General features: G+C 43.9%; 4 protein-coding genes across 4 annotated transcripts; all 4 read left to right on the forward strand.

Annotated features, from left to right (window-relative positions):
• The first annotated feature begins 2,213 nt into the window (after positions 1-2,213).
• On the forward strand, positions 2,214-4,649 carry LOC136120880 (protocadherin gamma-B7-like). The gene has a single exon (XM_065874549.1). It carries the CDS (start codon positions 2,214-2,216, stop codon positions 4,647-4,649), a length of 2,436 nt encoding a protein of 811 aa, XP_065730621.1.
• Positions 4,650-5,593: 944 nt separating this feature from the next.
• On the forward strand, positions 5,594-8,055 carry LOC136120514 (protocadherin gamma-A11-like). The gene is given in 2 exon segments (XM_065873942.1): positions 5,594-8,033; positions 8,036-8,055. Coding segments are annotated over 2 exon segments (2,460 nt in total).
• Positions 8,056-10,137: 2,082 nt separating this feature from the next.
• On the forward strand, positions 10,138-13,913 carry LOC136120280 (protocadherin gamma-B2-like). The gene is given in 7 exon segments (XM_065873720.1): positions 10,138-10,144; positions 11,015-11,689; positions 11,692-11,988; positions 11,991-12,941; positions 12,944-13,268; positions 13,270-13,426; positions 13,902-13,913. Coding segments are annotated over 7 exon segments (2,424 nt in total).
• Positions 13,914-16,924: 3,011 nt separating this feature from the next.
• On the forward strand, positions 16,925-19,384 carry LOC136120281 (protocadherin gamma-A12-like). Its single transcript, XM_065873721.1, has one exon. The coding sequence runs from the start codon at positions 16,925-16,927 to the stop codon at positions 19,382-19,384; it is 2,460 nt and encodes an 819-aa protein (XP_065729793.1).
• Positions 19,385-23,745: the final 4,361 nt, after the last annotated feature.

Below are 23,745 nucleotides of genomic sequence, written 5' to 3' on the forward strand. Positions count from 1 at the left end.
TGTCAATTTGTGTGCTCTCCCGGTGGCTACATGTTGAAATCCTAGCCCCTTAGACAACCCTACCTCTTGCTTTGAAGGCAGGTCTGGTAAGAATAGGTAAATGTCAGAAACAAGTGCATTAGCCTCACTGGAAATCCTACCCATTTTCAATAATATTCTATTAACAATTCATAACAATACAATGTGTGCTTAAATTTTTTCAAGTGTAATCATACCTGGCAACACTGCAGCGTCCATTTTGCCTGTGATTCCAATTTCATACTGTCATGTGGGAGACATACCATTTATTTATTTATTTTGGCTAAGTTGGGTCTTCGTTGCTTTGCGCAGGCTTTTCTCTAGTTGTGGCGAGCGGGGGCTACTCTTCGTTGTGGTGTGCGGGCTTCTCATTGCGATGGCTTCTCTTGTTGCAGAGCACAGGCTCTAGGCGCATGGGCTTCAGTAGTTGTGGCGCTCGGGCTCAGTAGTGTGGCTCACTGGCTCTAGAGCGCAGGCTCAGTAGTTGTGGTGCACTGGGCTTAGTTGCTCCGTGGCATGTGGGATCTTCCCGGACCAGGGATCGAACCGTGTTCTCTGCATTGGCAGGCAGATTCTTAACCACTGCACCACCAGGGAAGTCCCAGAAGACATACCATTTGAATTTTACTTTCCTTGCTCAATAGGGATTCCAGAGAGCCTGTAGAAACAAATTTGGGGTTCCGTTCTCTCTGTACTTTTTGTTAAATTTTCCAGTTTCTAGGGATGAAAAATATATATATATATATATATATATAATTTGGGGAGATAGAGTGGTACATGTTCCCAAGTACAGGGGCAAACGTGTGCCAAAAGCATTTCAGTGACTCTTTATATAGAGAAAGAAATGTCCACCTGAAACTCTGCAAACTCTGAAATTTAAAGTCAAAATAAACTTAAAGTCAAGAAAGAGATGTCATTTCTGTATGAGATCGGAATACAAGCAGAGAAGTGCATAGAATTATAAACAGATGGTCAGTGGAGTTACTGATGAGCCCATTTAGTTAACTGAAGTTAGTGATGTATTTGGTTTGATCTCTTATAATTTATTACTAATATTCTTCTAAACTAATATGGTAGCGTAAAGTCAAATCATGTCCTAATGTGTTTCAAAATATTTATGAAACCGTGACTTTTTTCATGTCATTCAACTTTTGTTTAAGGATATGTCTGTGGAAGGAGAGCATAGTTATTATCTTTAGAGTCATAGTTATTAACTTTTATTTTTTAACTTTTAAATTATTGAAACTGTTATTTAAAATTTCTGACCATGAGAGTCAAAATTAGTATGCATCTATTTCAAATAATTCTATTATTTTGAAAAACACAGGTTAAAAAAAACTACTCTTTTGGCATGGTAACTATTGTAAGCAAATGTCTTTAAATATAATTATTTAAAAGCAATATAGGACACCTTAGATGATTGTAATGAATATGACAGTGTTTGTATTCTGTTTCCTAAATATGGGGGGATGGATTAATACTTTTCTAGCCAAATATAAGCCTATATTGAAGACTAAAAAAAAAAAGGTTTTTGCTTATCTTTAGTACTTTCTTTTGTGGATAATTAGTCTTAAAAGCAGCAACAGTGATTGCCTCTGGATGGAAGAACTGGATAGCAGTAGGCAATGGAATAGGAGACCTACTTTTCACTCTACATTCTTTTGTGCCTTTTAGATTTTGAAAGAAATATTTCGACCTATTCAAAATATATGTAAAATTTTAACATATAAAATATATAATAGTTTTGACCACGTGAAAAAAAATGTTTCATGATGAAAACGGAGTCACCGAGGAATAAGATTCAAGTATTTTAGCGGCGGTCATCCTGCGTTTAAAGAAAAAGACTTCCTTAAATAGAGCAGAGGAAAAAAAAAAAAAAAAGCAGAGAAAAACTAAGCTGCCGTTCCACACGAAGCCTCTGGGCGCCGCTGTCGGCCAGTGCAGGGCAAGCCTAGTAGACGCCCGGGATTCCTCAGTCTGTAGCCAGGGATTTCCAGAGCAGCCACCAACACAGAGAGAAGGAAACCCGCTTACACGCTGGGGCTCCTGGCCGCGCAGACTCTCCCCAGCACAAACGGATTTCCAGCCCCAAGCCTGGGGGCTCCGCCTGTCCTGAGCCAAATGCGTTACCAGTGCGCCAGTGTACACTTTCTCCAACTATAAACCCTGGGACCCAGCGAGAACTAGAGCGCGCAATGGGAGGGAGCTGCACGCAGAGACGTCCGGCCGGCCGGCGGCAGGTACTGTTTCCCTTCCTGCTGCCTTTGTTCTACCCCGCGCTCTGCGAGCAGATCCGCTACTCCATTCCCGAGGAGCTGGCCAAGGGCTCTGTGGTAGGGAATCTCGCTAAGGATCTGGGGCTCAGTGTCCTGGATGTGTCGGCTCGAAAGCTGCGAGTTAGTGCGGAGAAGCTGCTTTTCAACGTAGACGCGGAGAGTGGGGACTTACTTGTGAAGGACCGAATAGACCGTGAGCAGATATGTAAAGAGAGAAGAAGATGTGAATTGCAGTTGGAGGCCGTGGTGGAAAATCCTTTAAATATTTTTCATATCATTGTTGTTGTTGAGGATATTAATGACCATGCTCCTCAATTCCATAAGGATGAAATAAACATAGAAATCAGTGAATCTGTCAGTCTAGGGACGGGAACAATTCTTGAGTCTGCAAAAGATCCTGATATTAATATGAATTCACTGAGCAAATACCAACTAAGTCCTAATGAGTATTTCTCGTTAGTGGTGAAAGACAATCCTGAGGGTGGCAAATATCCAGAACTGGTATTGAAGAAGACCCTGGACCGAGAAACGCAGAGCGCTCACCACTTGGTGCTGACAGCCTTAGACAGCGGGGATCCGCCGCGAAGCGGCACCGTTCAGATCCGAATCCTGGTGGTGGATGCCAACGATAATGCCCCTGTGTTCAGCCAAGATGTGTACAAGGTCAGCCTTCGGGAAGATGTGCCCCCAGGTACCTTCGTGCTGAGGGTGAGCGCTACTGATCAAGATGAAGGCGTCAATGCAGAGATCACCTACTCATTCCTTGGTGTGGCTGATACAGCCCGGCACGTGTTCTCTCTGGATTCAACTACAGGAAACATTATAACTCATCAACCCCTGGATTATGAAGATGTGAAAAGATATGCCATGGATGTAGAAGCAAAGGACCGAGGATCCCTCTCTACACAGTGTAAAGTAATTATAGAAGTTTTAGATGAAAATGACAACAGCCCAGAAATAATTATCACTTCTCTCTCTGATCAGATTTTGGAGGATTCCCGGCCAGGAATGGTTGTAGGTCTCTTCAAAACACGGGACCAGGATTCCAAGGAAAATGGAGAAGTCACATGTAATTTAAGTAGAGACATTCCATTTAAAATTCATTCTTCTTCTAATAATTACTACAAGTTAGTAACAGATGGGGCCCTGGACAGGGAACAGACTCCGGAATACAACGTCACTATCACAGCCACTGACAGGGGCAAGCCCCCGCTCTCCTCCAGCGCTACCATTACCCTACGCATCACCGACGTCAACGACAACGCTCCTGTTTTCCACCAGGCCTCCTACGTAGTCCATTTGGCCGAGAACAACCTGCCTGGAACCTCCATAGCGCAAGTCAGCGCCTCCGACCCCGACCTGGGGCCCAACGGCCACGTCTCCTATTCCATCGTGGCCAGCGACCTGGAGCCGCGCGCGCTGTCGTCCTACGTGTCCGTGAGCGCACAGAGCGGCGTGGTGTTCGCGCAGCGCGCCTTCGACCACGAGCAGCTGCGCGCCTTCGAGCTGACGCTGCAGGCCCGCGACCACGGCTCGCCCGCGCTCAGCGCCAACGTGAGCCTGCGCGTGCTGGTGGGCGACCGCAACGACAACGCGCCCAGGGTGCTGTACCCGGCGCTGGGGCCCGACGGCTCGGCGCTCTTCGACATGGTGCCGCGCGCCGCGCAGCCAGGCTACCTGGTCACCAAGGTGGTGGCGGTGGACGCCGACTCTGGACACAACGCCTGGCTGTCCTACCACGTGCTGCAGGCCAGCGAGCCCGGACTCTTCAGCGTGGGGCTGCGCACGGGCGAGGTGCGCACTGCGCGGGCCCTGGGCGACAGGGACGCGGCCCGCCAGCGCCTGCTGGTTGCTGTGCGCGATGGGGGACAGCCGCCCCTCTCGGCCACCGCCACGCTGCTCCTGGTTTTCGCGGACAGCCTGCAAGAGGCGCTGCCGGACCTCAGTGACCACTCTGAGCCCACTGACCCCCAAGCTGAGCTGCAGTTTTACCTGGTGGTGGCCTTGGCCTTGATCTCGGTGCTCTTCCTCCTCGTGGTGATTCTAGCCATTGCCCTGCGCCTTCGATGCTCTTCCAGACCCAGCGCTGGTGGGGGCTGTTTTGGGTCTGTTCTCTGCTCCAAGTCTGGTCCTGAGATTCCTCCGAACTATAGTGATGGAACATTGCCCTATGCCGATAATTTATGTGTGCCTGGGAATCAAACTAATCCAGAATTTAATTTTCTCACATCTGTTGAACATTGTCCTGCCACACAAGATATTCTCAGCAAAGATAGCTCTTCAGTGCTATTGGCTAGTGTTTTAACTCTTAGTGTTGAAGCAGATAAGAACACTTTTAAACAGGTAAGTATTTAAAATAATGCTTTTTATATTCCAATATGCCAATATATTCTAATATAGCACTGTTATTTCGAGTTTCTAGATTCCCTCTCTTGATGAAGTTCCTAAAATCTAATTCAAACCTATGGGTATTACTATTAAGACTAAAGTTTACAATGCTGCATTCCCTCTACCACTCACGTGCATTTTAAGGTAAAATATATAGAGCACTCTCAGGTCAGTTTTTCATGAAATAGAACACCTTTTAATTAAGGATATGGAATACAGTTATATATTTGTATTGTGGTATTTTAAATGACAACCCTAATGCCATCCAAATTTTCTCAAACATTTTATCTTTATTTTACTCAATAAACATTGGTAAGAATTATAGTCATAATCCTAACTGTTGATTTTGTTGGAACCGTGCTAGTTACACAACCACAAATGCTGTTCCCTTCGGTCAGTAAAAATCAGGAGGAACCAAATCTAACCTGCAAGTTTTCAGTTCCAGTAGTATTTGAATTTTTTTAATTAGCAAGCCTTTTAAATAATCACTCTTTTCATAAGTGCTCTTGGTAAACCTTTAACATCCCATTACATAATACTTTATTGTCTGCAATTTTAAGCTTTACAAATACTTGTGATTCTCAAAGAGGTAAGTGTGATAACGTCAGGACAAGCAACATTAGTTGAGCTTTTCTTTCTCGTTGCAATAATAAGATTGGGCTCTAGGCGCCGCTGTTCACCAATTAGGGAAACGGGAAGCTGCGAGCTAGAGTCCCTCCCTCCCCTACCTCCACAACACAAAGCAGAGTGAAGTGGATACTCACAGATCGTGATGCTGGAAACTTAAAAGTACTTCTCTTCGCTCTCTAATATATTTTGGATGTACTTGGCGAGTGACTGTGTAGATGCATAAGCTGCATCTTAGAACCAAACAGCTCAAGAAACCGCGGAATATAGGCTCAGCCACTGCCATGGCGAATCGGCAACTGCTCCTGGACCGCAGCGGGCTGGTCCTACTGTATATTTTCCTGGGGACGCTGCGGGAGTCTGGGGCTGGGCAGATCCGATACTCGGTGCTGGAAGAGACAGACAAAGGCTTCTTCGTGGGCAATATTTCCAAGGACCTGGGGCTGGAGCCCAGGGAGCTGGCGGAGCGCGGAGTCCGCATCGTCTCCAGAGGAAAGACTCAGCTTTTCGCTCTGAATCCGCGAAGTGGCAGCTTGATCACTGCTGATAGGATAGACCGGGAGGAGCTCTGTGAGGCGGTTTCCTCCTGTTTTTTAAACCTGGAGATACTTGTGGAAGATACCCTTAAGATTTACGGAGTGGAGGTGGAAATAATGGATATTAATGATAACGCCCCCAGCTTCCGGGAGGAGGAAGTAGAGATAAAAGTCAGTGAGCATGCAACTCCGGGATCGCGATTTCCTCTTCCTAATGCTAGGGATCCAGATGTGGGAATGAACTCCCTCCAGCGCTACCAGCTCAACCCTAATAATTACTTTTCTTTGCAAGTGCGAGGCACAACGGATGGGGCCAAGAATCCTGAGCTAGTGCTGGAGGGGAGCCTAGACCGGGAAAAAGAGGCTGCTCACCACCTCCTCCTCACAGCCTTAGATGGAGGAGATCCCATCCGCCAGGGCACTGTTTCCATCCGCGTGGTGGTTCTCGATGTAAATGACCATATCCCAAAGTTTACACAGTCTGTATATGGAGTGAGTGTTCCTGAGAACCTCAGCTCCGGAACTCGGGTGCTTATGGTAAACGCAACTGATCCAGATGAGGGAATCAATGGGGAAGTGGTATATTCATTCCTGAATATGGAAAGCAAAGCTTCTGAGATATTCCAGTTGGATTCTCAATCTGGAGAAGTCTTAATACAAGGTTCTCTGGATTTTGAGAAATACAGATTCTATGAGATGGAAATTCAAGGCCAAGATGGTGGAGGTCTCTCCACCACTGCTAAGATGTTGGTCACAGTTGTGGATGTGAATGATAATGCTCCAGAAATAACTATCACATCTTCTACGAATTCAGTGTTGGAAAACTCTCCTCCAGGTACTGTGATTGCTCTTCTAAATGTGCAAGATCAAGACTCCGGAGAAAATGGTCAAGTCTCCTGTTTCATTCCTAACAATATGCCTTTTAAATTAGAAAAGACTTACGGAAATTATTACAAGTTGGTAACAAACAGAGCACTGGACAGGGAGCAGGTACAGAGCTATAATATAACATTGACAGCCACAGATCGGGGAAGTCCACCCTTGTCTACAGAAACTCATATTTCACTGAATGTAGCAGATGACAACGATAACCCGCCCACTTTTGCTCACTCCTCTTACTCTGCCTACATTCCTGAAAACAATCCTAGAGGGGCCTCCTTCTTCTCGGTGACTGCACTCGACAGGGACAGCAAAGAGAATGCCCGGGTCACTTATTCTCTGGCAGAGGATACCCTCCAGGGAGCACCTCTATCCTCCTACATCTCCATAAACTCAGACACCGGCATTCTGTATGCGCTGCGCTCTTTCGACTATGAGCAATTCCATGAACTGCAGTTGTGGGTGACAGCACATGACAGCGGGGACCCGCCGCTCAGCAGCAACGTGTCACTGAGCATATTCGTGCTGGACCAGAACGACAATGCACCCGAGATCCTGTACCCTGCTGTCCCCACAGATGGCTCCATGGGCGTGGAGCTGGCACCCCGCTCCGCAGAGCCCGGCTACCTGGTGACCAAGGTGGTGGCTGTGGACAGAGACTCAGGCCAGAACGCCTGGCTGTCCTACCGCCTGCTCAAGGCCAGCGATCCAGGTCTCTTCACGGTGGGGCTGCACACGGGCGAGGTGCGCACAGCGAGGGCCCTGCTGGACAGAGACGCACTCAAGCAGAGCCTGGTGGTGGCGGTCCAGGACCATGGCCAGCCCCCTCTCTCTGCCACCGTTTCGCTCACCGTGGCCATGGCTGACAGCATCCCCGACGTCCTCGCTGAACTAGGCAGCCTTGAGTCTCCCGCCAGCCCTGATGACTCAGGCCTCACTCTCTACCTGGTGGTGGCGGTGGCCGCGGTCTCCTGTGTCTTCCTCGCCTTTGTCATTGTGCTGCTGGCGCTCAGGCTGAGGCGCTGGCACACGTCGCGCCTGCTCCAGGCTTCAGAAGGCGGGTTAGCGGGTGTGCCCGCCTCTCAGTTTGTGGGCGTGGACGGGGTGCGGGCTTTCCTGCAGGCCTATTCCCACGAGGCCTGGCTCACCGCTGACTCGAGGGGGAGTCACGTGATCTTCCCGCAGCCCAACTACGCGGACACGCTCCTCAGCCAGGAGAGCTGTGAGAAAAGCGAGCCTCTTTTGATAGCTGAAGATTCAGCTACCGGTTTAGGCAAATGTGATCCTACCAGTAATCAGGTGAGATTTATTTCCTGCCTCCCAATTGTTGATATCTCTGCACAGGTCTTTTAAGTTACTTTTTTCCGAGCCCGTTATAAAAACTGTTTGGGGTGGGGCATGTGTTCTTATATATTTAAAGCGAAACGTGAGTTTCTGTAATTTACCTTTCATCAATTTTCAGAAAGGTTTTGTGAAAGGCTTTTTTTTTGGTTTTGTCAGCTTCTTTTGTTTCTTTGTTTTAATTCAAAGGTCCAGTTCAGTTATCATGGCTTGCTTTGTTGTAAGTTGAATTTTAGTAATATTTTTCTATCACCAGTGTCTGACTATCAATGTAAACTGGTTATGATTCAAATTAATGATTCATAAACATCAATTCGACTTCATATTGCCTCCACTGATCTATAATTATATTCTACCATTATTTGTTTTACTTCTAATGTTCATATTTGAGCCTGTTGATTCAATAGCCTACTTACTCTAGCTCTTTTTCTATAATACATATACACACACATTCACACATATACACTTTTACACACATACGCTTCTCTCTGAGCACAAAACAATTCTGTTTTGATTTTTGGTGGCTGGTAATACATTTAGATCCTGTTGATTATTTCAATTTTGTCTCATTTATTTACCCCACCAAAACAAGACCTACTGACTGCCTTTTAGATATGAGGGTCTCTTGGGAGTGGAAATATAGAGCACACTTTTTCGTCTTAAGTTCTAGACATCTTTTCTACTTCTACAGTGAAGTCATTAGATTGTTCTGAAGAAATAGTTGAATTGTAGAACTGGTGTTCTTTCCTTTTATTCTTTTACTTGTACTTTAGTGTCTGTGTATTGTTGAAGGTTTTTTTTTTGTTTTTTGAGGAACACGGGCCTCTCACTGCTGTAGCCTCTCCTGTTGCAGGTTTTTTTTTTTTAATGTAGTAAATTCTCCTACAGAAATAGCTTTTAATTTTGATCCAGTCCTTCTCAAAAAGTTATTTTCAAATCTGCTGGACATGCTTCCATTTTTCAGATTTATTTGTATGGAACAGTTTGTGAATATAAGAGGTGGAGTGGATACTTAGAATCCATGAGACTGACTGAGCTGGTATTCCTCTGGATATCTTTGTTTGTTGTCACTATGCTTAGGAGTCTTGGATTCCCTTTTTTCATTTCCTTTGTAAACTCATTTTTAAAAATTTTATTGTAGTCGATTTACCATGTTGTATTTTTTTCTGTTATGGTTTATCACAGGATGTTGAATATAGTTCCCTGTGCTATACAGTAGGGCCTTGTTGTTTATCTATCCATCCATATAATAGTTTGCATCTGCTAATCCCAAAATACCAATCCTTCCCTCCTCCACCCCTTCTTCCCCTTTGCGACCACAAGTCTATTCTCTAAATCTGTGTGTAAACTCCTTTTAAAAATTGAAGTATAGTTGATTTACAATGTTGTGTTAGTTTCATGTAAACTCATTTTTTAAGTATAAGTATACTCGATTCTTATATTCAGAACCAATTTGTTATTGAAGCCCTGATAGTTACCTAATAATGTGTTATCTGCAGCAATGTTTAGGAAAGTCAAGGGGGGGAAGGAAACTTATCTGGGGTATTGATCTCAGGAATCATCTCCACAGTCAGTTCAGCTCAGCACTCTCACACCACTTCTAGATATTTGGTGCAAATTACTTGCATGTTCGTGTTCCCTTTCAAGATATCCCTTCTCATTTCAGAATTGACCTTACTATAGTTAACTAAAAATTGAGTATCTAATGTTTGGACAAAAAGAATTTCAACTGTAGGAAAGGGAAGTCCTGCAACAGATGCCTAAATTTGTCTTGAAATCAAGAAAAATGTTAGTGTTTTGAGCATCTAGGGATAGAATTTATGCTTATGGGATTCCAAACTGAGAAAAAAGATTTAAGGCCTTTTACTTGAACTGAAATTAGATGAATAAAAAGAATATGAGGTGTTTGCTGGAAGAGGGAGGTTGTTTCATATTTTTTTTTAACATAGTCTGAACTTGTTAGGAGTTGGCAACCAAGCTCTTAGAGAATAAAAAGGAAATGTTGGTTTTGACACTTGAGATTAAGAAGGTTGTTTTGATTAGCGGTAGTGATAAAGTTCTGTTGAGAGGCAATGTATGGTACAGTTAAATAAAAGGATAAAAATAAAACCCTCCCATTTCATGTCATTAAATTCCTATAGTAACCTACTAGGGTATGCTTTTATATTCTCTTTATGATGAAAGTGTAAAATACTTCATAATCCTTTTCATAAATCTCTTTTATAAGGAACAAGAAGAATTTATGGTATTGGCTATCCTTATCCTGAGTAAAACCTATACAGCTTTGATCTCTCCTCCAGTTTCCTCTGATGAAAGGAGGAGGAAAATCATACACATATCAGATTGAAGATAATACTGGGTGTCATTTCGTGGCTATCAAAATTTCCTCATACCACATGGTGGGGCTCTTTTTCCACGTGGTCTTTGTTCTAAATCTGGAGAGGAGACTTTGCCTTGTTCTTCCAATATGTGCCTTGCCTCTAATGAGAAAATGACAAACTTTTCTCATTACTAGGTTAATGGCTCTTCTATAGGATCCCGTCTCTATGGAACCCTCTTTGGTAGTAAACACTGGAAAACAGACCTATCCAAAACTCCTAAACTGCCTCACTCCCTATGTACATCAGTTCAACATATCTGTTGGAATATCAAATCCCATTATTTACAAGGCTTCTGACTGCAGTTTTCTAAATAGACTCCGAGGGCCGCTGTTGGCCAATGCGCTGCAAGAGCTAGCGTCCAGTATCTACCCCAGTGATTTCTTGTCTAGTCACAGAAGCAAGTCGGAAAGGAGAGTAGCCTGGACTCAGGCTCTCTACTTGGCAAACCTGATTCCAGAATACAGATTGGGATGTGTTCAAACTGGGAGCATCGAGTTTTCTATGTAGTCGATGTAGGTATTTTAAACGAAATTTATAAATCATCTTTTCTTAACGTTGGAGCCTGCAGCATCCTGCACAGAAGGATGGGAAATAAGGGGAAGCGGAGGAGCGGTACCCAGCGGGGGCAAAGTAATCTTCCCTTTCTTGATGCCTTTGTTATGCGGGGCACTCTCCGAACAGATCCGCTATTCTATTCCAGAAGAAATGGACAGAGGCTTTGTGGTGTGGAATCTCGCTGAGGACCTGGGGCTGCCTGTATGGGATTTATTGACCCGCAACCTCAGAGTTAGTGCAGAGAAACAATACTTTACTGTAAACATGGAGAATGGGAAAGTACTTGTGAGTGACAGAATAGATTGGGAGTCACCCTGCCCCCAAAACCCTCTGTGTGTCGTGCCTTTAGAAATTGTAGCAGAGAATCCTCTAAAAGTTTCTCACGTAAATGTGATGATAGAAGATATAAATGACAATCCACCTCATTTTCCCCAAAATAGCATTGTTTTACAAATCAATGAACTTGCAATTCCAGGAACTCGGTTTGGCCTGGAATCAACTATAGATGCAGATATAGGGCTTAACTCTCTGCAGAGGCACCAACTCACCTATAGGGAGCATTTCTCTCTGATGGTTGAGGGTAAGACTGAAGGTAAGAATTCCCCAGAATTAGTGTTGGAGAAGCCCTTGAACCAGGGACAACAGAGCTCTCACCTCCTGGTCCTGACAGCAGTGGACGGGGGTGATCCGGTCTGAACTGGCAAACTCAAATCAGGATCAAGGTCACTGATGCCAACGATAACCCCCCAGTGTTCAGTCAGGATGTGTACAAAGTTAGCCTGCGTGAGAACTCGCCCCCGGGCACCTTGGTGCTAAAGGTGAAGGCCACTGACCAGGATGAAGGCATCAGTGCAGAGATCACCTACTCCTTCAAAACACTATGAGATATTGCAAATATGTTTGTGCTAGATCATCAAAGAGGAGAAATTAAATCCAAAGGCCCTATAGACTTTGAAAGCAGTAGCAGTTATACTATAAGCATAGAGGCCAGGACGGTGGAAGCATAGCCACCGAGTGTAAAATTATACTGAAAATTTTAGATGAGAACGACAGTGGCCCAGAGGTGGTTTTCCCTTCGGTGTCTAGTTCCATAACCAAGGTTGCAGAACCAGGAACTGTGATTGCTTTGTCCGAAACACATGACAAAGATTCGGGAGAAAACGGGGAGGTCACATGTCTCATAAAAGAGAGAGCTCCTTTTAGAATTGAATCTTCCGCCAATAATTACTACAAGCTTGTGGCAGATGGGGCCCTGGACCGGGAGCAGACCCTAGAGTACACAGTCACCATCGCAGACACCCAGAGGGGCAAGCAGCTACTCTCCTCCAGCGCAAGTGTCACTCTACACATCAGCGACGTTAATGACAGCACTCCGGTTTTCCACCAGGCCTCCTACGTGATCCACGTGGCCGAGAACAACCTGCCTGGAGCCTCCATAGCGCAAGTCAGCGCCTCCGACCCCGACCTGGGGCCCAACGGCCACGTCTCCTACTCCATCGTGGCCAGCGACCTGGAGCCGCGCGCGCTGTCGTCCTACGTGTCCGTGAGCGCACAGAGCGGCGTGGTGTTCGCGCAGCGCGCCTTCGACCACGAGCAGCTGCGCGCCTTCGAGCTGACGCTGCAGGCCCGCGACCACGGCTCGCCCGCGCTCAGCGCGAACGTGAGCCTGCGCGTGCTGGTGGGCGACCGCAACGACAACGCGCCCAGGGTGCTGTACCCGGCGCTGGGGCCCGACGGCTCGGCGCTCTTCGACACGGTGCCGCGCGCTGCGCAGCCCGGCTACCTGGTCACCAAGGTGGTGGCGGTGGACGCCGACTCTGGACACAACGCCTGGCTGTCCTACCACGTGCTGCAGGCCAGCGAGCCCGGACTCTTCAGCGTGGGGCTGCACACGGGCGAGGTGCGCACTGCGCGGGCCCTGGGCGACAGGGACGCGGCCCGCCTGTGCGCGACGGGGGACAGCCGCCCCTCTCGGCCACCGCCACGCTGCTCCTGGTTTTCGCGGACAGCCTGCAGGAGGCGCTGCCGGACCTCAGTGACCACTCTGAGCCCACCGACCCACAGGCTGAGCTGCAGTTTTACTTGGTGGTGACCTTGGCCTTGATCTCGGGGCTCTTCCTCCTCGTGGTGATTCTGGCCATTGCTCTGCGCCTGCGATGCTCCTCTAGCCTGGCCACCTGGTGCTGCTTTCAGCCTGATCTCTGTTCTAAGACTGGTCCAGGGGTTTCTCCGAACTACAACAAGGGAACCTTGCCTTATTCCTACAATCTGTTACGTTGCCGATTCTCAGAAAACAAGGTTCAGTTTTCTCACCATGACCCCAGAAATGGTGCCCCCGCAAGATCTTTCTAATGAAGCTCTTTTAGTAGTAAGTGTCACTGAGGAGGATAACAAGTTAAACTCTAGCTCTGTTGCTTCCATTTACGTGAGTTTCAATGAATGCCTTTCATCTGCATATGGGTTTGGTTTATTTTTTAAACCAATATTTAGGAAAGAAAATCTTAAACAGATTATATCTACTATCACTTCAGTTTTGTTTGCCCTCTCTGTCTTTTCTGTCCCTTTCTCAGTGGGTCAGTAACTCCATTATTTATTTATTTATTTTTTTAGTAACTCCATTATTAACCCTCAAGTATTTTAAATATTTTGACAATTTCATGAGTTATTCTTTATCCACAAACAAAATCTCTCTTACTGTGAGAAGTGGGTATTATGATGCCGCTGCCATTCAAATATTTTAATGGAAGCATAATATTTTTTTCCTGTGGGCGTTTCTCTTATTCAGAACATCAATATCTTGGCATATAAGGCTTTTCTTAAGGCTTTTCTTTAGGTACAATTTGCTAGGGATTCTTTGAGTGCCATTGAATAGATCAGTTTTGTGCCCTACCTTTTCTCAGAGCTACCTGTAGATTTCATCCCAGTGTTAAAGATATTATTTTATGGTATACCTGCCAAACATGTTTATCCTCAGAATCTAAATATTTACACACATGAAAGCACAACAGTGAGGATTTTTTCCCTGTATTCTGATGGGCTTCCAATGTATTACCAGTGAATCTCAGTAACTGGAATTAGGTTTGTTTCCCAGAAAAAGGTAAGCTTATAATATTCTTTGGGTTCTAATTTTCCTAAACAATCTCTCTCTCTTTTTTTTTTAAATTGAAGTATAGCTGAGCTACAATGTTGTGTTAGTTTCTGGTGTATAGCAAAGTCATTCATATACTATATATATATATATATATATATATATATTCTTTTTCATATTCTTTTCCATCATGGCTTATTACAGGGTATTGATCCTAAATATTCTTTTTTTTATTCTTTTTTAATTTTTATTTTTTTACATCTTTATTGGAGTATAATTGCTTTACAATGGTGTGTTAGTTTATGCTTTGTAACAAAGTAAATCAGTTATACATATACATATGTTCCCATATCTCTTCCCTCTTGCATCTCCCTCCCTCCCACCCTTCCTATCCCACCCCTCCAGGCGGTCACAAAGCACCGAGCTGATCTCCCTATGCTATGGGGCTGCTTCCCACTAGCTATCTACCTTATGTTTGGTAGTGTATATATGTCCATGCCTCTCTCTCGCTTTGTCACAGCTTACCCTTCCCCCTCCCCATATCCTCAAGTCCATTCTCTAGTAGGTCTGTGTCTTTATTCCTGTCTTACCCCTAGGTTCTTCATGACATTTTTTTCTTAAATTCCATATATATGTGTTAGCATATGGTATTTGTCTTTCTCTTTCTGACTTACTTCACTCTGTATGACAGACTCTAGGTCTATCCACCTCATTACAAATAGCTCAATTTCGTTTCTTTTTATGGCTGAGTAATATTCCATTGTATATATGTGCCACATTTTCTTTATCCATTCATCTGATGATGGACACTTAGGTTGTTTCCATCTCCAGGCTATTGTAAATAGAGCTGCAATGAACATTTTGGTACATGACTCTTTTTGAATTACGGTTTTCTCAGGGTATATGCCCAGTAGTGGGATTGCTGGGTCATACGGTAGTTCTATTTGTAGTTTTTTAAGGCACCTCCATACTGTTCTCCACAGTGGCTGTATCAATTTACATTCTCACCAACAGTGCAAGAGTGTTCCCTTTTCTCCACACCCTCTCCAGCATTTATTGTTTCTAGATTTTTTGATGATGGCCATTCTGACTGGTGTGAGATGATATCTCATTGTAGTTTTGATTTGCATTTCTCTAATGATTAATGATGTTGAGCATTCTTTCATGTGTTTGTTGGCAGTCTGTATATCTTTTTTTTTTTTTTTTTGTGGTACGCGGGCCTCTCACTGCTGTGGCCTCTCCCGTTGCGGAGCACAGGCTCCGGACCCACAGGCTCAGTGGCCATGGCTCACGGGCCCAGCCACTCCGCGGCACGTGGGATCTTCCCGGACCAGGGCACGAACCCATGTCCCCTGCATCAGCAGGCGGACTCTCAACCACTGCGCCACCAGGGAAGCCCCAGTCTGTATATCTTCTTTGGAGAACTGTCTATTTAGGTCTTCTGCCCATTTTTGGATTGGGTTGTTTGTTTTTTTGTTATTGAGTTGCATGAGCTGCTTATAAATTTTGGACATTAATCCTTTGTCAGTTGCTTCATTTGCAAATATTTGCTCCCATTCTGACGGTTGTCTTTTGGTCTTGTTTATGGTTTCCTTTGCTGTGTAAAAGCTTTGAAGTTTCATTAGGTCCCATTTGTTTATTTTTGTTTTTATTTCCATTACTCTAGGAGGTGGGTCAAAAAGGATCTTGCTGTGATTTATGTCATAGAATGTTCTTCCTATGTTTTCCTCTAAGAGTTTGATAGTTTCTGGCCTTACATTTAGGTCTTTAATACATTTTGAGCTTATTTTTGTGTATGGTGTTAGGGAGTGATCTAATCTCATACTTCTACATGTACCTGTCCATTTTTCCCAGCACCACTTATTGAAGAGGCTGTCCTTTCTCCACTGTATATTCCTGCCTCCTTTATCAAAGATAACTAAATATTCTTTTGAAATATATTAGTAGAGTACTACCCTTATTTCAAGCAAATGCCAGTTGGAATGCTTCCATTTTGTTCTAAAAATGTTACTGTGTCTTCTTCACTTGATTTCCTGCGAGGTGTGATTCTGGTAATGTGTACAATCAAGTTTCTTATTTTTAGGTTTCCATATTATTGTGAAAATTTGATTTTAAAATGTTAACCACATGTTAAAGTAGTTCTTCCATTTAGGCAAATTTAAGAATCTACCAAAAAATTCTGCCACAGATTTTAGCTGGGTGAGAATTTTTAAATTATTCTATTGTATAATTTCTCAAAACATGAAACTCCTAAGGAGATTCCCATAGTAGGTGTGTATGTGTGGTGGGGGTGATATCAAAGCAGGTGCACTAAAATATACAGTTAAATTTACTGTGTATAGAAACTTCAGATTCATGTAAAAGCTCATTGGAAAAATCAGAATACGCTTACAGGTACAGAAAATAATGTCAAGAAAGTGACTCTGTATGAAAACTCCAGGGAAATAAAAAGAAGCTCACTGAAATTCCAAGTAAAATGAATACTGTAGTTTTGGTTGGCTCCACTTCCATCCCTATTTGGAGAACAGTAGGTGGAGCTATTTAAGGTCTGAAAACCAAAATCCTTTCCCGGAGATCAAGATTGTGCAGTAATTGGTTAGGACTCTGAGCGCCGCTGTTCACCAATCAGGGAGAGAAAAGCAGAGAGAGGTCCTGCTAGCTGGGCACTCGCGTTGAAGCACAAAGCACGGATAGAAACTAGCCATCTCCGGGACTGTGAGGAAACTGATTGGAAGAGCTCGGGTCCCCCAGCTGTCGGATTTTAAGGACGGATGAGCTGATCCGGACTTCGGTGATCAAGGGAAGAACTGGAAATAATCCTCAAGGAAAGTGACAATGATTCCACCGCGACTGCACCAGGACTGCAAAAAGCTGGTCCTGCTGGGAGTTCTCCTGGGGGTTCAGTGGGAAACTGGATGCACCCAAATCCACTATTCGGTTTCTGAGGAGCTGGAGAAAGGCTCTAGGGTGGGGAACATCGCCAAGGATCTGGGGTTGGAGCCCTGGGAACTGGAGGAGCGCGGAGTCCGCATCGTCTCCAGAGGTAGGACACAACTTTTTGCTCTGAATCCACGAAGCGGCAGCTTGGTCACTGCCGGCAGGATAGACCGGGAGGAGCTCTGTATGGGGGCCATCAAGTGTCAACTAAATCTGGAGATTCTGATGGAGGATAAAGTGAAAATATACGGGGTAGTGGTAGAAGTGAGGGACATTAATGATAATGCCCCGTATTTCCAGGAAGGTGAATTAGAAATAAAAATGAGTGAAAATGCAGCCACTGGGATGCGGTTCCCCCTTCCCCACGCTTGGGATCCGGATATAGGGAAGAATTCACTCCAGAGCTATGAGCTCAGTAGTAATACTCACTTCTCCCTGGACGTGCAAAGCGGAGCGGATGGTAATAAATATCCGGAATTGGTGCTGGAGCGCGCCCTGGACCGCGAGGAAAAGGCCGTTCACCACCTGGTTCTCACGGCTTCCGACGCGGGCTATCCAGTCCGCACTGGCACCGCGCGCATCCGTGTGATGGTCGTTGATGTGAACGACAACGCACCAGCGTTTGCTCAGTCCGAGTACCGTGTGAGCGTTCCGGAGAATGTGGCCGTGGGCACTGAGCTGCTTCTGGTAAACGCCACCGACCCTGACGAAGGAGCCAACGCGGAAGTGATGTATTCCTTCCGGTATGTGGACAACAAAGCGGCCCAACTTTTCAAGCTAGATTGTAATTTAGGAACAATTTCAACAATAGGGGAGTTGAACCACGAGGAATCAGGATTCTACGAGATGGAAGTGCAAGCAATGGATAACGCAGGATATTCTGCACGAGCCAAAGTCCTCATCACAGTTTTGGACGTGAATGATAACGCCCCTGAAGTAGTAGTCACCTCTCTCTCCAGCTCCATTCTGGAAAACTCTCCCAGAGGGACGTTAATTGCCCTTCTAAATGTAAACGATCAAGACTCTGGGGAAAATGGACAAGTGATTTGTTTCATCCAAGGGAATCTGCCCTTTAAATTAGAAAAGGCTTATGGAAATTATTATAGTTTAGTAACAGACACACTCCTAGACCGAGAACTGGTTCCTAGCTACAACATCACGGTGACTGCCACTGACCGAGGAAGTCCGCCCCTGTCCACGGAAACTCACATCACCCTGAACGTGGCAGACACCAACGACAATCCACCCGCCTTCTCTCGTGCCTCCTACTCCGCATATATCCTAGAAAACAACCCCAGAGGAGCGCCCATCGTCTCTGTGACCGCCCATGACCCCGACTATGGAGAGAATGCCCGGGTCACTTACTCCCTGGCGGAGGACAGCCTCCAGGGAGCTCCCCTGTCCTCCTACGTCTCCATAAACTCAGACACTGGCGTCCTGTATGCGTTGCGCTCCTTCGACTACGAGCAATTCCGAGACTTGCAGCTACAAGTGATGGCACATGACAGCGGGGACCCTCCACTCAGCAGCAACGTGTCGCTGAGCCTGTTCGTGATGGACCAGAACGACAACTCGCCAGAGATCCTCTTCCCCGCCGTACCCACCGATGGCTCCACGGGCGTGGACCTGGCACCTCGCTCCGCAGAGCCCGGCTACCTGGTGACCAAGGTGGTGGCTGTGGACAGAGACTCAGGCCAGAACGCCTGGCTGTCCTACCGCCTCCTCAAGGCCAGCGAGCCGGGGCTCTTCGCGGTGGGGCTGCACACGGGGGAGGTGCGCACAGCGAGGGCCCTGCTGTACAGTGACACACTCAAGCAGAGCCTGGTGGTGGCGGTCCAGGACCACGGCCAGCCCGCTCTTTCGGCCACGGTCACGCTCACAGTGGCAGTAGCGGACAGCATCCCCGACGTCCTGGCTGATCTAGGCAGCCTTGAGTCTCCCGTCAGCCCCGACAGTTCGGGCCTCACGCTGTACCTGGTGGTGGCGGTGGCTGCGGTCTCCTGCGTCTTCCTCGCCTTTGTCATTGTGCTGCTGGCGCTCAGGCTGAGGCGCTGGCACACGTCGCGCCTGCTCAAGGCTTCAGGAGGCGGGTTAGCGGGTGTGCCTACGTCTCAGTTTGTGGGCGTGGACGGGGTGCGGGCTTTCCTGCAGACCTATTCCCACGAGGTCTCGCTCACAGCGGACTCGCGGGGGAGTCACGTGATCTTCCCGCAGCCCAACTACGCGGACACGCTCATCAGCCAGGAGAGCTGTGAGAAAAGCGAGCCTGTCTTGCTCCCGGGCGATTCCGTGTTTTCTAAAGATAATCGTGCATTAATTCAGGTGAGTGCATATCAAACATTCTCCTCTGAGCTTTGAGCAAGATATCTCTTATTACAGGTAATTAGTATTTATTCGGAATTTATGAAACAGACAGCAAGAAAATTTTATAAACATTGCAGACACCATTGACAACCGGGTCGACTTCCTTCAGGCTTTTCCTCACGTCTATTTATAATAATTTTAAAAATGTATTTGTGTATGTTATATATAAAATTTTATATCCATTTTATACAGTACTTTTTAATACTCTATATAATTTTTCTAATTTAATTTACCAACTGTACAGCTCTTCCTGCTTTTGATTGCTGTTTTTATTTCCCATCGGCCGTCCAGCAGGTTTATGTTGAACGTCTGATGCCAGTTTATCTTCTAGATTCTTCTAGAGGGGATAAATCTAATTCAATCAAAAGTATATAAATGATATTTTAAATAAACTATTATAAATAGAGCGGCTTCTGACTACACATGAAATTGCCTAACAAATATATGAATTGCGTTTAGTTTCTTTTCAAGTGCAATAATTCTGGTTATTAGGGATGCATACATTATACTTTCTCAGTGTCCTAAGTTACTTCATGGTTTCACATCATTCATGAAATTCCAAATATCGTGAGTTTATTTCTTATTTCTATTTAAAACGTTCTCACTGAAATATGCACGGTGTAAATGTTGTCATGAGGAAAAACTGAAGAGATTGTTCATTTTTCATCCCCATTATAAAGTTCAGGAATACAAGTCTATATGTGTTTCCAGTTTAGATATTTCTTTTGCCCATTATCCACACTGACGATATTATGGTGACTCTGTGGAATATTCAAAGTTAACAGATTGTGTTTTGAGCACATTTTTGATATCGTGGTAAGTTTGTACTAATTCTTTCTTCTTATTTAAAATTTCCCATAATTCTCACACACGGACAATTTTCTCGAAAATGCACAGATTCTGTTTCCTGAGAACCTTACGCTTATTGTAGAATGTTGAACAGAAATCAAATGCTAAAATATATTATTCTTGGGAAAGCATTGCTGTAACCTGTGAGAAGCCTGGTTTCTTTTGGTGAATTCTTTTTTTTTTAAGGATTTTTTAAAAATTAATTAATTAATTAATTTTTTTTTTTTTTGGCTGTGTTGGGTCTTCGTTTCTGTGCGAGGGCTTTCTCTAGTTGTGGCAAGCCAGGGCCACTCTTCATCGGGGTGCGTGGGCCTTTCACTGTCACGGCCTCTCTTGTTGCGGGGCACAGGCTCCAGACACGCAGGCTCAGTAGTTGTGGCTCATGGGCTCTAAAGCGCAGGCTCAGTAGTTGTGGCGCATGGGCCTAGTTGCTCCGTGGCATGTGGAATCTTCCCAGACCAGGGCTTGAACCCGTGTCCCCGGCATTGGCAGGCAGATTCTCAACCACTGTGCCATCAGGGAAGCCCTCTTTTGGTGAATTCTATAAAGGGGAAGGAAATCATAACATCCTAATTATTTTCTCCTGACTTGTTGCCTATCTGTTTTCAAAAATACAATAGGTAATTAAAACCAAGACTTATAAAAGAGATTGAAAACGATTTGGAGAATGAAAGATAATCAAGTTGCCCTAAAATGAGGCAGTTACTGCTACTGAAATTCACATGTCACTTTATGCTTCTTGACAGCCAAGACAAAAAAAGGAAAATAAAAAAAAAAAGGAAAGATAGAGTGGATCTATTTGCCTTATTTTTTTTAAGAAAGTTTTTTTTTAAACATCTTTATTGGAGTATAATCACTTTACAATGGTCTGTTAGTTTCTGCTTTAAACAAAGTGAATCAGCTATACATATATCCCCATATCTCCTCCCTCTTGCGTCTCCCTCTCACCCTCCCTATCCCACCCCTCTAGGTTGTCACAAAGCACCGAGCTGATCTCCCTGTGCTATGCGGCTGCTTCCCACTAGCTATCTATTTTACATTTGGTAGTATATATACGTCCATGCCACTCTCTCACTTCATTCCAGCTTACCTTTCCCCCTTGAAGGAAGTTTTTAAGCATATCTAAAATGGCAAACTTCATATTGACATTAAGTTCCAAATGGAATTTAATAAGTAGATCTTTCTAAATAATACCAAGGAAAACAGAGAGAAATGTAACTTCTGTTGTTTTGTAAAAGCTATCAAAATGTTTATCACGTGGCCAGTTTTCTTGTGGTGGTTGATTCAAAATGAAAGACGTAACACACAATAGAAATTATTTGGGAAGCTAAACTAGTATAGTCCAATTACGCTGACTTTGTTCATGTAACTTGATTTAGGGACAAATCATTAAGAGCTAGGGCAATGAATAGTGATGACTCTTAGGCTGTATCTCAGGTATCAGTGATCTCAATTATGCTTCCAGTATGAGCTAAATTGGCTTCATTAAATAGTTGCTGAGTGAATGAATGAACAAATGTATGTGCTCTGGGGATTACCTAATATCAGTATTCCAAGATGTAGTGTGACAGAGAAACAGCAGCTATGTAATGAGGTAACTCCTAACTGTGTGACCTTTGATGTTATTCAATTGCTTTCAGCTTCAGCAAAATAGGGATTGCAATATGTAATTTGAAAGATTGTGGTGAAGCCTAGTGATAACATATAAACCGTCTGGTTCATAATATGTACTTAATTAACAGTAGTCCTTTTTTTTTTTTTTAACATTGTTGATAGAAAAAGGAGTCCTGCTTTCAATATCAGTACACTTGACATTCTGTTGGGAAAAGTAATAATGATTTGTGTACTCCTCCAGACAATATAATGGGATGACCTGTGAGTGGAAGTAAAACTGTTCTAACAATTTTATGAAAGCTACTGTAAAAATCTTAAGTGCTTAGGCACGTTCTTGATTGAGAAGGCCCTGTTTGGGGTCATGAAAGATAGGGGGAAGATTGTTTTTGATGAGACAATTTTATGAATGTTAATTTTTCTCTCTCTGAATGATAGTTTAACTTAAACAAGGGTCCTGTGTAACTTATTATTTAAGGACCAATTTACTCCAATAGAATTGCTAGGATGATTTAAATGGAAAATGGATCACCAAAATCTGAAAGCTGGAGTTATTTGGTTTTGGCCACATGAGAATTTAAGTTAATGGCTGCACAAAATATCAATCTTAGCTTTAGGATATTTGTTGATAATTTAGGATTGATAATTAGGTTATTTGTTGATTGGTTTTTTTAGAGTAATTGGACAATGGGCTTGGATTTTATTTCCTCTGGTTTCAGTAATGAAATTATGTCAAGGACTTTTCTTATCTTCCTTTGTGTTATATGGAAGGTGGGTATGCATTCACTTAATCTAGTTAAAGTATTCAGCTATAACTTAAAAGTTGTAGCTCCTCTATTTTATAGCACCTAAAATTGGAATGTAATCTATCATCGTTCTTCCCCCATTTCCATTCTATAAGAGATATCCTCCTTGAAGCAGCAATGGCCTAGGATCCTTGCTGAGTCTGTACAACTTGTTGAGACTACTCAACCCATAGATTATTTTCAGCTGCATTAGAAGACTAATGATAAACGAGTGGATTGTATTACAGTTTTCTCAGTTATATGTCACAGAGTATAGCTGTGATCATGAATTGATTAGTTCTGGTGAAAAATCTGCTTTTTCCTTATGCAAGATATCAAGTTCAAGAAAGTAAACACCTTCACATTAAATATGTGCCTCTCTTTGTATATCTATTATACCTCAATAAAGCTATTTTTAAAAATTTTAAGCAAACACATAGTTGTGACGGGATGTTGATCAAACTAATGACTGTATATATTAGGAAAGAGACAGATTTATTCTCTAACGTTACACTTGGAGTTCATTTTTAGGAAACCATACCTAATGAAACGTTATCAATAACAGAGCACACTCTTTAGGACACATTTTTAAAACACTGATAGGAAAAGATAGCCAATGGCAAAGATAATTGAAAAAACTCTTTGATAGAGGATACGTTTTCTGGATACCAAATTGGAAGAGCTCTAGTTCAGGAAAATGTGATGAAATTGCCATCAGATGGACCATAGAGGAGATAAAATAATTTATCTATATGTAAAAAGAAATCAGTACCTCCACAATTTCTCTGAGAGAAGCCATAAAAAGATCTACTATGTTTAATAATCATCGAGGACAAGCATAATTTCTTAGTTCATCTTTAAGTCTCTGAAGAATTGCACACAGTGGTTTGTATACCTTCTAAATACTCAAAAAAAGGCTTGAATTCAATGATTAGAAAGTAATCTCTTGGGGAAAAATCATAGTGCAAATCCATTTTACGTGTGCTTTCCCTCTACATCAAACTCCTAATAAGAGCCAACTCTCTGATCTATCTATATAAAGATAAGGAACTGAAGATTTATCAAATTTTTAAAATAGGTGCCACAATCCATAAGATTTCTATGTTGTGA

Source organism: Phocoena phocoena, chromosome 3, assembly GCF_963924675.1.
Source record: "Phocoena phocoena chromosome 3, mPhoPho1.1, whole genome shotgun sequence".
Classification (NCBI taxonomy): Eukaryota; Metazoa; Chordata; class Mammalia; order Artiodactyla; family Phocoenidae; genus Phocoena; species Phocoena phocoena.